Here is a 15117-nt window from a genome sequence, read left to right on the forward strand (position 1 = left end):
TCTGATCCTCAAGGTCTCCAGAGTTTACCCTCACCTTTCCCTGAAGTAGACATAGGGCAGACAAATAAGGGAGGTTCACTTAGCCTTTAAGAGGGGTCTAAAAAGTGTGGTGTTTGACAAGAGATTAGAATCTGGTCAACGACATGACAGCACTGGAGTCTCATCTGAGGCCTGATGCTAGGCTGTCATCAGTCCATAAAATCTCCCACCCTCAAAACACTCACTTCACCTTTACCTCATTTTTAACAGCCAGTCATGGGGTAACCCATTTCTTTCAAATCATGAAAGAACAATCCAGCCACACTGGGCCACGGAGTTTTACACAAAGGTCACTTTCTCCCTGTCTCTCCATCAATTTGTGCCTATTCAACCAGGAAGGAGTCCTCTGGTTTAAGGTAAGAAAGGCTGTAAGTGAAGAAAATATCAGTGCTATATAAGTAGTTACAGATTGAGGTGCTAAAACCAAAACCAAACAAACACAAACAAAACGTAGCACATCAAAATTTCAGGTTCAAAGTGGGCAGAAGAAAGGCTTTATTTTTATTTTTTACATTTGCCTCAGAAAAGCTCTTTTAATAAAGCCTGTGGGAGAACTTAATTCTCTTCCCAGACCCAACTGCTAATCAATTCCCTGGGCTCCTTATATAAACAGCAGCAGCGGGTCCGACAGGCTTGGGTAATCTGGGACCATATCTGAACCATTGTTTCATAACAAGGAGTCCACTTCTAGCTTCTCCATTTAATATGAGACGGTAAAAGTACTTATCCCTCTGTCTAATGACTGAGCAAACAATCTGAGAGGAAGGTGTTAAAACAGACTGTCAGAAAGTGAATGGGGACCATAGCCATCTTCTGCAACTGTTTTTCTGTTCTGTGGAACCTAACCAGAAACCCTGGCAACACTGACCTGAGGTCTGAAAAACACTGGCAAGACCTTGATGATACTGTGACTCTGTCAGGGTTTAATATAATCCACTGCAATGGAATCCATCTCTACTATTTAGCATTTGCTTGTCATCATTTCTTCAAAAGGTTTACTAGCAAAACATACACACACAACAGTCACAGAATGTTACAGAATGTTACTACAAAGGACCTTAGATGTTATCTACGTTCAAAAACCCCTTATTTAATATTTGAGAGAATTAAGGTCTCCAGATGTTAAGTGATTTGTCCAAGGTCACTCAAACATGTACCAACTCATCAAAAATAAGGAGGATAAGGGCACAAGTTGGGAATATTGGAAAAATGATCCTAGAAATTAGGTTGGTTGGGTTATTTTATATACCTAAATAAATACTAGCATGTTTACAAATTTACAATTCAGTAAATTTCCAGAATTTACATAGGAGTCAGTGAATAGACCTCAGATACTGGTAAACTAGAAGTGGTAAGTAGTTTTTTTTTTTTTTTAAACAAAGGGAAAAGCTTGTAACAACTCAACAGTGCTCATCATTGATACAAACGGCATGACCGGAAGTGGAAATATTACTGAAGAAATAATAACAATGTGTTCTAGGTTAAAGCTTCTCCTACTCTTCTCCAGGCAAAGTAGGCTTTTTTCCCCAGCCCACCAGAAAGTCACAGAAGCTCATATTCCTGGGTGCCTGGGCCAGCTGACCCCTAGGAGTACAATTTTCCTCCACTTAAACTGGGCTTGTGCCCTAATTCAACTGTCAGAGGCCGGTCATGATGTCACAACAGCCCTGCAGTGAGACCAGCGTTATTCTTATTTGTCCTTCATCCGGGCTGACACTATTAAAAGAAATCTCGTTCTACAGGGGATTCTAAGCTGGCAGAAGTGAGCTTTTGGTATCATTTTGTATGATATATTCCATTATGAACTAAAGATGTATCTCCTATTATCTTATGAAAAAAACATAACTTGTTAATGAGACCAAGCTCATATCGTTTGCTATTGGCTAATACCAATAACTTGACATGGCAAAATGGAGATGTAATCGTAACCTACCGCATAGGGCGATTGGTAGATTTAGATGAGTAACTACATGTAAAGTGCTAACCAGTGCCTTGTGCATAGCAAGCACTCAATAAGTGCTGAATAATATTAGTATTGGAGATACTAAAAAAGGCTGGAGGGTAAAAACTGAATGGCCTGGAAGGAAAGAAACATGGTAAAGGTCTGGAAGTGGATGAAGTTAAAAGAAAAAGATCAAAACCTGCCAACAAAGAAGAATAACAAAGAGAGTAAACAAAGAAAAGTAAAAAATGAGAAACAAACACCAGAAAAGCCAATGAGGATACCGGTCTTTTGCTCTACTGTATTCAGAATTGATCAGACTTTTCTTAAGAGTAGCATGTGCAGTTTTGAATCCCCAGGTGAAGAACTGGAGGCAGTCCAGAGGAGAGCAATAAAAGTAATTAAAGGGTTAGGATACAGGCCATATTAAGAAAAGTTGAAAGGAGCTGGGGTTATTTGACCTAGAGAATAAAAGGCTGAGGCGGTTAATGACAAGATTTAAGACCAGAGAAGAACACTGTGCTGTGATGGTGAATAGCCCAGGGCACTGAGGACATAGCACCGAGAAGAAGGCTAAACAGAGCACCTGGCTGGCAGGGATCACTGCAGGGAGGGCTGGGGTGGGGGGGAACATACATGTGCCTAGATGTGATCTGGTTCAGATTTAAAATTAGGTAGCCTCAGATTTTATGTGGTCACTCTCAAAAATGTATGTAAGTTATTTGTAGTCCCTGTAAGAAATTCTGCAAGTTCTAAAATTCCTGTTCAATTAGTGTGTATGGCCTGTGTGATTCTGGGTGGTGAAAAGTCTGTTGTGTAAACTGCGAATGAACTGTACTGAACTTATCAAAACAAACAAAAACACATGAACGTAGGGGACATCCAAGGATCTTTCAATGGAAAAGTACAGTGATCATTGCTGATTTTCAAGCTTTGGAATAAATCAAGGTGGTGGTTTCCAGCTAGTTATACTGGGAGAAGGAAATCATCATTTTGATGGCTTGAGTCTTCTATCCTTTGTTAAACACACCAATTTGTCTCAGTGTTTATAAATTGATGATATTGGGCAGATTAAAAAAAAAACAGTCTCAAAGCAACAGGGACAGCAAATTCATAGCTTCAACTTAAATTTAAGTTCACAGATCTTGCACATTTTAAAAACAATCTGAGATTTAGCCTACTAAAGTTAACTAAGTTACTTGTGAGAAGAAAGAAGTAAGGAGGTTGGAAGTTGTTACCTCATTCAGTAGGAAAGAGAAGATGAAAACTCTCATTGCTGGTTAACTTACTGGGCAGGGAACTAGGCCCGGTGGGTATAGATACCTGGGGAAACTATGAATTGTTGTTAAACCAAACTAAATGTATCTAAGCTAAGCACCAAGTCCCAGGGGCACTGGCTCTGTTCCAAAGAAATACTTATTAAAGATACTAGTGGAGCTTCTCAAGGCTGAGTGTATTGTAGCTGGATCAGCAATGGGAAAATACAGAAGTAGAATTATACCAAACCATGGAAAGATGTTGATTAAGGGACTGGTAATTTAAGAGACTGTTTTTGTGAGCATTTACGTTTTCAAAATAATATCCTTTCATCACTTACTATCCAGTGACCAGTGTTATCAACTGACCAAGGCCTCAAAGAGCTCATCCTCACTCTTGATAGTTCTCTATATTATTGTTAATAGTCACTGTGAATTAACTCTAAAGTCATCAGGGTCACTGCTCATAAAGGACAGACTCATCCTGGTGGTCTGGTCTTACCTCCCTTCCATCTGATGGATATTTGAGTGAGCTGATGATAAAGATGATGGGGTGGGGCAGGCTCTTAATTAATGGATAGATGAGGAATGACATCACAATTGAGGTACCAAAGAAGCATCACCCTAATGCTTTGCAATAGGCACATTTTATACTTTTGCAATAAAAATTCCTTGTTGTGCAAAGATCCTTTGAAATTCTACTGACTGAAAACTCTTAAATTCTACTAACAGATTTTATCTATAAAAATAACTCTACAGAAGTGTAAAGTAAGAACCATACTGTCCACCACTGAAATTACATCATCCAGTGACAAAGAAAACACAAGGATACCACCATTACAATCTCACATAGTAAAGTAACTCGACTAGATTCTAGTATTATAAAGTAATAACAAATAGTCAACAGAGGATTCAAGATTTATGAAAAAAGCAAAACTTTTCAATGTGTACCATTTACCAGCAGTATGAAGAGAACAAACGACTTTTGACCGCGTTTTTCAAAATGTTCTGAAAACTAATTTCTGTGTTTTCATTAAGTTAATATTGCCAATATTTACCTATAGTGATCTTGAATTATTCCAATCAATCAGCGAGAAGGAAAAAGATATCTATACAAACCTACATATGGTCCACCAGGTTTGATAACTTTTGTGCTTCGGTTGCGGGATTCCTCCTCTGCCTGGGTCATTCTTTCTCGTGTCATCTGATACGAGTCATTTGTTGCACACACTGTAATTTTATCTTGTATAAATCCCAGGCAATTGAGCTGGGAGGCTCCAGAGCTGTCAAGTAAGACGGTGGCTTGTTAGGGATGTCCCTCATTTTGTACAATAAAGGCAAGCGAGAGCAGCAGCCTTAATAGCTTTGCAATTTAAGATAACTCACATTAGTCATTTAAAAATGTATTTAAAAAATTTTAAGTTTCTCTTCTTCATCTCATATCACACCCCCCCTCCCTATTCTGGATAGAATGGGTGAAATAAACTCTCAGAGACCAAATCCATAAAATTTTGAAAAATCAGTATTTGGAGTCTTCAAAGACCAGAGTCTTGATGGACGCTGTAGTTCTACTTTCATTTTGAAAAGAACTGTCTACCATTGGTGTGAGAAATGTTCGAAGTTAACTTTTAGTGGAACCATAATATGTATACTTTAGAACTGACTAGATGGAATAGACCCACCATAATGCTTTTTATTTTTAATAGGATATTAATTTTAAGGATAAAAAACCCTCCAAACATAGTTTAATTTATTGTTATTAGCCCAAAGAGCCTAAACATTGATAACTTTATATTTACCATTTTGTTAAATATAAGATGATCTGCTGATATAGCAAATATTGAAAAAATATTGGGCAATAGATTTTTGCAGAAATATTTTTAAAAAACCTTTTATTTAAACAATCATGAATACTAACACTGGCCAGGAAGACAGTTTTGTATTCAGAGTATTATGCTAATATTAGGGGATCATCGTAACAGTTACACTAGTATTTTAAAAAGAAATGACTATGGCCTTAAAACAGACTAGAACATAGAAGTAATGAAAATGTCACTACAGCTTGGATATTCTATTTCTAAACTTAATTAGAAGTAGCTTTGTTATGATGCTAAGAAATAAGGGTTGACAAAATTTTTGTAAATTCCTAATAACTGTCAGTAGTACAAAAACAATTTTTTAAAAATCAGTTCCTTCATCTTATAAATATTTATTGGGCAGAGACTGCATGCCAGGCAATGTGTGAGGTACACAGGCTATGACAAGGACTGACAGATGTGGGTGGTCCTTCCTTCACGGAGCTCTCTGTCTAATGGGTGACAAAGATGAGCAAACTGGAAATTATGATGCAGTGTGACAAATGCCAGGAGGCAGGGGACCCCAGGAAGATACTTTACCTGGACTTGTGGGCAAGGTAAAGGCTTCCTAGAGGAAGTGATGCCTGAGCAGATGATTAGACAAGGGGAAGGGCAGAAGTGTTCTAGAAGGATAATCAACATGTGCAGGCCCAGAGGGAGCAAGGGGGAAGTTTTCAGTTTGGCCAAAGGGACCTGGAAAGGACAGTCAGAGATGAGGCTGGAAAGAGGGTATGAGAAGTACATCACTCAGGGCTTTGGATTTTGGACTTTATCCCAAGAGACTGAAAACAATGAGAGGAAATATCTCATTTACATTGTAGAAAGATCAATCTGGATGAAGAACAGATTGGGAGGAAGGGGGCACTCTTCTGAAAACAGGAGACCAGTTAAAAGGCTACTGAGGATTACAGGCAAGAAGTGATGGCTTAGACCAGGTAAGAGCAGTGTAAATGTAGAACAGTAAACAGATTCCAGAGATGGTGAAGAGGCAGAATTGACAGAATTTTGTCAGCAATAAGGGGCTGGAGGTAGAGTTAAAGACTGTGCCAGGTTACTGGGTGTGTGGAGCTGCCATTTATTAAGACACTAGGGTAGGGTTGGGAGAGAGAAAGGGATTTCAGTTTTGGACATGGTGACGCTGAAGAAGTGAAGAACAGTTTCAGGAGGGAACAGACTGTGAATAACACTAATATTTAAAATAATCAATAGGAAGATGAAAAGAAGACCACAGGAGACTGAAAAGGTACAGACAAAGAGATAGAGGGAAATCACAAGAGCACTGTGTCATGGAAGCCATCTGAATAGAATGCTTCAAGGATTAGAGAGTTGCCCACAGTGAAATGCTGGCAACAAGGCCAGAAAAATAAACCAATAAGCGTCCACTGGATTCAGGGGCAAGAAGGTCAAGGCTCTCTTTGGGGAGCATGTCTCAGTGGGATGGTGGGGACTGAAACCAGACTTTGGGACCACAGGTGAGTGCAAGCAAGCTTGGTTTTTTTTTTTTTATTAAACGAGGCAGACCTGAGCATGTATGAATGCTGAAAAACCAGTGAAAGGAGGGGAAGGAAGTGGGGAGGGAGGGAGGTCTGACCCTCTCGGGAAAAGTGGGATGGAGGATGAAGGCGAGGAAGGAAAGACTGCAGTAAAGACTGCAGAATGAAGGTCTGGTAGCAGAAAGTTTGAATTTCAACATCTCCCCTTATTATTTACTAAGTAATTTAGAGTGAAAATGAGCTGAACTTATTGCCAAAGATAATGATGTTACAGTTTACACCATCCAAAGAAACAGATCTTTATATGGAAACAAAATGGAGCTATAAACCCTGTGGGCAAGAAGGTACTCTCCAAATTTCTCCACTCATCCCTTTTCAAATGAGTTCTTTATAAATTTAAATACTTTGATATATGCTTATAAACATTCCTACAGTATTTCTTTAGCCTACCTCACTGTTTCCTATACTTGAGTGTGCCATTACTTACAGAGCTGTATGCCCCAAATTATGTATTTTCACTAGGCCTATGAATGCGTAGATTTAAGGAATTTTTGAAAGGTAATTTTGACTGTGGGATTTCCTCCACTTTACATATGAGAAAATGTGAGGACCAAGGGGATTTAAGAAGAAAGATAAGAAAGGAGACTAGTTAATATGTATTTTTTGAACATCTACTTATGGAGCTCAGCCAGCACTGGAAGACTGGAAAGGCGTAAAACAGAGCCCCCACCCTTGAGGGACTGGCACAACTGCAGGAGAGACAAGATCCATGGAAAATAAAAATCAAATTGAATAGAAAAGGTAGAGCCAGATTATAAAAAGCTTTGCTTGCCAAGCTGGGAACTGAAGGTGCTTCAGTTTTTATAGCTGCAAATTTCAATTTCTATCCATATCACACTTGGATCATACTAATGCATTTGTGCCAATTTTCTCACAGTAACTGTTTTTCTGTTGGTGCATCATATGTAGTTTTATAAGTGATCCTAAATCCTTCTTCAAACAAGCAAGGTAGAAATAAACTCACAGGGTACTTATGATGTAAGGGAGAAACCATATTACCTATGGTGATGAGACTGGTTTTGAAGAGGGGATTAAATTCCTTAATAAAATTCCTAGTGAAACATAGTTCAATTTGATGTCAAAATCTTCTCACTATAATAAAATAATTCTCTAAATACCACTGGACTGGGAGTTAGGAGAACTCAGTTCTCATTCAGCCCAGTCACTACTTAGCCAGCTATGTAACTGGATAAGTCACCTGTGAAATGAAGGGGTGGAAATACCCAGTCACCAAGGACCCTTTTACTTGGTGGTTTTGTAGTCTATTACAGTGCTCTCCCACAGAGCTCTATGCAACTGACAGGGTTTTGTATCTGTGCTGTCCACTGTGATAGCCACTAGCCATGTGGCTACTGAGCCTGTAATACGTGGTTAGTAAGAGTGAAGAACTAAATGTTTAATTTTATTTCATTTTTATCAATTGCAGTGTAAATAGCCACATGTGGCCAATGGCTGTCACAGTAGACACTACAGAAAAGTCTATATAATCGATAACATATGCAATTCATATAAAAATATAGGTTTGGGGGCAGTCAATTTTTAGTAAATAAAATTAACATACACTTAGGGAAAATGGCAAATTAAGATAAAACAGAAGTTATTCAGTAGCCTTTAATGGGAGGAGAAATTCAGAACTCTTTCCGTGTCTTATTTGTATCTTCGCCTCCTGTGCTCACTTGAAACACAGCTTTCCCTTCCTCTTTCTCCCATGCACAGCAAGTGCTTACAGTTTCAAGTTCTGCACAGATGAGAGATAGGGACAGGCTGCCCCAGGGAACTCTGGGCCAATGTCAGTGTTTCTTGGGAGGTTGGGGGCTCTAAGGCCTTGTCTTTATCCACAGGCAGAACAAACTCCCCCTACTCAAGAGGCCCATTCTTTAATCAGAAACAACCACAGCAAAGAAGAGTGAAACAAGCAGGTTATTGTTTACAGAGGACCTAAGTAGATAAGGGTTCCATGGGTTCCCTGGGCTGTGGGTGTGTATTTTTGTCTTCCTCCCTCCTTTTTTTCCCCTTAAAATCGGAACTGTCTGCTATACAGAGGTTAATTTCTAGTTTCCATTTCCTGCAGAATAAAGATTTTTAAAAATCTGTCTTAAAACAAGCCTTGCACAGGGAGGGAGGAAGGGGATATGCAAGATATATATACATTTTCCTCCTTTATCTGTGAATGTGAGCCTTGAGGATACTATAAAGCACTCTTATTTATAGTCAATGAATAAAAACATTTAAAAAAAGCCCTCAAACTTGTCTTTAATTGAAACAAACAAAACAAACCATGTTTTACAAGTACAAAATGAGTATCTGAAAAATTCCTCAAGGGCAAGAATCTTAAAATTTCTGTGACTGTATCCCACAGTGACAAATATAATTTCTAGCACATAGTAGGTGTCAATACTTCTCAAATAAATAAATGAGTTCTGCAATTCAATTCAATAAATATTTATGGAATGACTACTATGTATTTTATTAATTTAAAAAACCCTCAAAGAAAAATGATTTTCACTTCAGCATATCTTGAAAACACACTTACCTGGAGAAGGTTTGCTGGATGCAGTCAAAGCTGCCCTGGGGGTTGTCTTTACCCACATTTGACAAATAGAAGTTAAAGGTATGCACTTCATTGGGGGGATCGTTTTTAGGAATTTTGACAAGCTAAAAGGAGGGGGAAAGAAACACCTCAAATTATAAATTTGCCATAGAATGATCTGATGACTGACTTAACTGTTTTTCAAGTGACATTCCTTTTTAACTCAATCCCTCTTAATCATTTAAATTTATAGCATTTAAATTATCAAATCGTTCAAGGAATCTGATGAGCATGCCTACAACTTACCATTTCTTATTTCCATTTTCTACCCTAAAGTATCAATAACCACATCTGGTCAGTAATTAGTTTATAAGGGGAACCCTCTTTTCAAACTAGCACATGGTTACAGTTCACATAAAGAGTTATTAGTAAACTTGCTAAAAAGCACCTCCTGTTTTGAGATACACAGTTTCTGTCTTTGGCTACATGATTCCCTACTAAATAGCTTCTAGCTATTTACATGATCTCTGAGATAAAGTCCATATCCTTACCTTTTGCTGTCTTATTATATACCCATTTCATGATAATTCTTGCTTCTTTTGAGTAATATTTTTGAAGAATAACTAGCAGCGTAAGGTAAACACCATAATTACATTCACACCAAGCACAGCCGGGTGTTTCTCCCTGCCCTATGATTCCCTTACTTATCCTCATGTTTACAGAACAGGGTCAGCAGCCTATAGAGATGATCTGCAGGGCACTCCAAGACTGAGCCCTAGGCAACACTGTGGAACAGGCAGATGTTTTCTATGCTCTTGCTCAAGGTCTGGTTTCTCTACTAGATTGGAAGCCTCATAAGCGAAGGATCAGAGTTGCTCTAGATTACTGAGCCTCTGAACTGGGCATATTTTCCTGGCACATGGTAGAAGCTTAACAAACATCTGTGAACAAGTGAACTGGAAACTTCTGTCTCTCAACTGCTCCACTCTTCCCAGCTTCCAAGACCTTTCTTCTCTTGGGTCTACAGGTGCCACCATGGTGTTAGGTGATAATTATGACTATGATTCATTGCAAAGAATATAAAACAAAACTTCCTGTTCTCAAGCCTCCAAATATACAGTCTTAGCAATTTAGTAGACAGGTAAGGAGGGAGAAAGTATTTTCTAATTCTCTTTCTTCTCCCTCAACTCTGCCCTTTACATCACTGGAAGATTAAGACTCAGAGCTAACTGGCTGCCAGAAATATATACATATCATATTCATGAATGTGCGAGTAAACATAAGCTGGTATGACTTCTGCCTAGCCTGCAGGACATCCTGCAACTCTGACTTGCTCACTCTATAGGACTCCTAATCTTTTACTTACAGAAAATAATCTAAAGCCACCAATTCCAGCCCACACTCATCCCCCTAAAAGAAAGAAAGGTAAGAAGGGAGACGGTTTGCAGTGTTTGGTACATAGTAGATAGGCGATAAAATGTTTGAAGGGATGAATGAACAAGAAGAAATAAGAAGTCAAAGATAAACATCTTTTCAAAGGAGATTCAGAAGATATATGTAGAGCTTGAGACTAAATTTTATCAAAGATGTTGAATATTAGATAATACTCCAAAGGGTCTCCATTAAGCATAAATTTAAACTATCTTTGACTCCCTATTTTAAATTAGTTCTAACTGCCAGAATAATAAGCTTCTATATTTATTATCTGCTCTATAAATTGTATCTTTTGGGGGGCCTGAAGTTATTCTTTTATTTCCCTTAGTTCTAAAATGCTGGAACTTCATGAACAAGTTGTAACTTAGTCTGTGAGTATTTATCAGGCTGTCTTATTGGGCATGCAAACTGAATACCTGGCCAGTACACACACACCAGTGAAATGAAATGGAACACTTCACTTCTTAATCCTATAGAGGTGGAGGAGAGCAGGAACCAAAGAAATGCTCATGTGAGATGCAAGGGAACACTGTATCTGCCCATGGGCTGGTATAACAGCACTTACTGAGAGCTGCTTTGCTTTTCTTGATAATAGCAGGGCTCTGCTGACAGAAGGGATGTCCACTGTAGCTTCAAGCCTCCTTAAGGTGTAAGAGGTGGTTGGACAGGTAATGAAGTTGTGAACACTTGAATGATATCCCGTCATCAGTCAGGACTCACTTAACTTCCATTCACCTTTCCCCTCAACCCCCATGCAGATCTGCAGAACCTGGTTGGAAGATTTTCATAGTGGTTGCAGACTCATCTCCAAGCCAGGCTCTGTCTTCATTTTAGACCTAAGGTCTTCCTTTCTGTGCAGCTCATGTCTGAGAATGCAGAGGCACTTTTCACATCAGAGTATGGAAGACTGTCCCTTTTGGGAGATTCTACATTGTATTTTTAAAAAGTAGAATCATATAGTTTTTTTCTATCTTTCAGGAGTGACTAGAGTTTGTTTTCAAATTCTACAAATGTTCAGTATTCTTTCACTGAAAAAATTAACTTAATTACTGGAGTCCTTAAGCTCAGACATGTACCAAACAGAACATTTCAGGAAAGCTTTTAACAAACTTTTATAATACTTAAATCCAGAATTTTCCTTTTTCATCATCTACACTATGATTCTTCTTAAGATTCACACATTTTAAGATTAAAAAAATTATCTTCCAGTACAATTTTTCATTTTTAAAAACAGAGTGTTTTGTGTAAATCTAGAAGGTTTAATAACAAAAATATCCCGTATGAATTAACTATACACACCACTCAAAGCTCTGGTCTGATGGTGGGCCTAGAAGGCTTTCATATTCTTATTCTCTAAAAGATTCTTAAATTTAAAAAAAGCTATAGTGATTTAAAAATTATCGACAGAATAGGAAAGAATCAGATTAAAAAACAAACAAAAATACACGACCCAAGCTACGTACCCAGTGAAGTGTTTGGAAGCATGTATTTCACATAGATTAGAACAGCAGTTTTTAATGAGAAGCAGTTTTACCCCAGGGAACATTTGGTGTGGGAGAGTACTATGGGTCTACTGGAGACAAGAGATATTGTCCCACATCCTCCAGTGCACAGGACAACCCCCACAATGAAGAATTACCCAGTCTAAAATATCAGGAAGGCTGAGGTTGAGAAACTGGATTAGAGGTAGAGGTAGGTCAGTACTTTATAAAAGAAGTAAGAGAATTTTGACTTCATTGACTTCTGAAAATTAACGAAGAAGTAGGGGAGAAATAGTATCCTTAAAGAAATAAAAGTGCTCATATCAAATAAAAAGAGTCATTTTAACTTATTTGAAACACTTATTCCAGCTTTATAACTTCCAATCACAAGACAGTAGCAGGTAGATAACCACATCTGAGCCATATTTAAATTATATTTAGCCAGAGAGAGAATGTGAAGATTAAGTACTAACTACACATTAATTTCTGCAACTTCCAAACATCACAAAGCCAGCAAATAAATAGCTTAATAGAAGTTATAAAAAAAAGTCCTTCTTTTGGAATGCCTACTTTATAAATCATTAATTTTTTTAAAAGGAGGCCTTGAAGAGACACTAATTTACTAAGAACAAACTCTCAAAATGAGAAAGGATCATTTCAGGATAAAGAAAGTGAATCTTTGTAGTGACAGTTTCTGTGAATTCTGTTTGCTGGTAGGTTCTCAAAACTTAATTGGCAATAACAATTAGAAAAGACTAGTATATTTTTCAGTTAAAAAAGATACAGAGTAACACTTATCTGGAGAGTGCTTACAATCCCTACCATTTCTCTGAATTCTTACACACAGCACACATGTTGCTGCTAACCAACAAGCAAGTTTTGTCCCCAATTCTTTGGAGGAAAGGTAGTAACATGGAAAACGACAGCAGGTTTCTCAACAATTTCCCCTGCCCACTGTCCCACTTTGTGGTATGTGTACACAAGCAGTGTGCAGATGGGGGCGGGGCAGGAATCAGGGCAAATCATGTTCATTTTGAGACCCAAAGGTGAATCTTGATACGTATCATGGTGCATATCACTTTTTCCAGCTGAGTAGCTGGGTGGCAAGGGGCAGTGTGCAGTCGGAGGTTAAAGAAATGATGAGAGAACATGGAGTTCTGAGTTTCCACATCACCTTTCCTCGGTGGTTTTCAGAACAACAGCAATGCAGATGGTGCAGCCTGACCTAGTATCAGGCTTTTCCTGTAAAAGATCTGAGAGCAAGATGTCACCAAGCAATTTCATATCTTTAAATTTTCAAAAGCTTAAATTACACGGTCTATAGATTTAGTAGATCTAATTTCCTGAAGGAGATGGTATAAATTAGTTACAAATTTTATTTGCATCAACATCTAAATATACTTTTAAGAATGAAATGTATGTACAAAGAGGTTTTTTTTGTTTGTTTGTTTGTTTTTTTGGAGGGAGAGGTAATTAGGTTTATTTATTTATTGTTGGAGGAGGTACTGGGGACTGAACCCAGGACCTCATGCATGTTAAGCATGTGCTCTACCACTTGAGCTATACCCTCCCCCAGAGGTTATGTTTATAGTTGGTAAATCGGCATAACAGTTTGGCCCCACGGGCAGTAAAGCAGGAGCAAGTTGTGTACGACAGTTAGTGCAGGTGGGGGCAGGGTGGAGAGGAAGGTGGCTATGGGGACCTCCAAGTGGACCACAGGGACTGTTGAGGGCCACAGGTGAGGTGGGGTTGAAGACTTTGTCTAATCTAGAGCCATTTCAGAGACTAGATTTTCACTCTTCTCTTTGATATACAGGAACCTACTCCACAGCTTGTCTAGACAGTGAAATAGGGAGTCAGTCTTTTCTTCCAGAATGGTTATGGTATTTTCTTGTAAACTGGCCTTTGCATTTATATAATATAAAGAGGGGGAGATGAAAATGAAATGACTGTTATTTGCAGGGTTAGAGTCAGCTTCTGTAGACTGGGCTTGACCACTATGGGAAAAAGAAATTCTGAGGTGTGATTTAGAAACAATTTTGGAAGAGTATCATCCCTTTGTATGACAGGAACTTCTCAATTTTAATTATAATATTTTGAGCTTTTCCTGTATGACATTGGGAATACCTTTATATTTAAGGACCCATGGACTACTTGAAATGTTTTGCTAAATGCCTTAAGAATGAAACACTGTTTTAAAAGTATTAAATACTATGATTCCAAACAGTTTCTTATTCATGTTGAAAAATATAAAAATATGCTACCATGTTCTGGGCAACTGGAAAAGTAGATTTTAATTTTCATTCCAAATATGAGAGGCTGAAAATCAAAGGCTTAGGACCACAATCCACAACCCTCCTCCCAAACTGCAGTCTGTCTTCGATAAAAAGCTACGAAGACAAAGTTTCAGGAAACTTTCAGACATTTATAATTAACATAAACACTGTATACCAAGATGTGTAAGTCAAAGCTTCTAATTATTCTGAGACACAAGTTTGGGCATGTGGCAATGGAATACTGTCTGAAAGGTCATTTCAACATCAAGTCATAGACCTCCTATTTACATAAGGATATAGGGCAGAATTGCAGTGTGCACACTGCTGCATGTTTCTCATTCAGGCATGCTAACATCTGCTTAAAAGCCTCTGGTACTTTTACTGCAGACATTTCTTTATTGGATTGATGTACACATTGGATGAAAATAGGACCATCAAGATTTTTTTTTTTCATTTATTTAAAATAAACGCTTTGTTCTTTTGTGGGTATTACAAATGATTTAAACTTACAGAAGCTTTTATTTGACAGCAATTCTATACATTTTAATATCCAGTCTTTTCTACTACGGTGATTGCAAATGGTCAATGAGATATTCAGAACCAGCAGTTTGATATGACAACTCTTGGTCCTTAAAACAAACTGGTGCTAGCAGGGCCTTTGAGATCATCTGGTTCAATTTCTTCACTTTACAGATTAGAAACAGGGAGAGGCTAAGTGCCTTGCTCAAGGTTATGACTCTACTTAAAATT

The 15117-nt window shown here is 38.1% G+C and overlaps 1 protein-coding gene across 1 annotated transcript in view; it reads right to left on the reverse strand.

Moving 5' to 3' along the window:
* ELL2 (elongation factor for RNA polymerase II 2) overlaps window positions 1–15117 on the reverse strand; it is a 70570-nt gene that overhangs the window by 20398 nt on the left and 35055 nt on the right. Inside the window, exons 3-4 of the mRNA XM_010993964.3 lie at window positions 9180–9301; window positions 4357–4520 (exon numbers count right to left, since the gene is read on the reverse strand). Of these exons, the coding sequence (XP_010992266.1) occupies window positions 4357–4520; window positions 9180–9301 (286 nt within the window). The remainder of the gene's footprint in view (window positions 1–4356; window positions 4521–9179; window positions 9302–15117) is intronic.

The sequence above is a fragment of the Camelus dromedarius genome, chromosome 3 (assembly GCF_036321535.1).
Source record: "Camelus dromedarius isolate mCamDro1 chromosome 3, mCamDro1.pat, whole genome shotgun sequence".
NCBI classification, from domain to species: Eukaryota; Metazoa; Chordata; class Mammalia; order Artiodactyla; family Camelidae; genus Camelus; species Camelus dromedarius.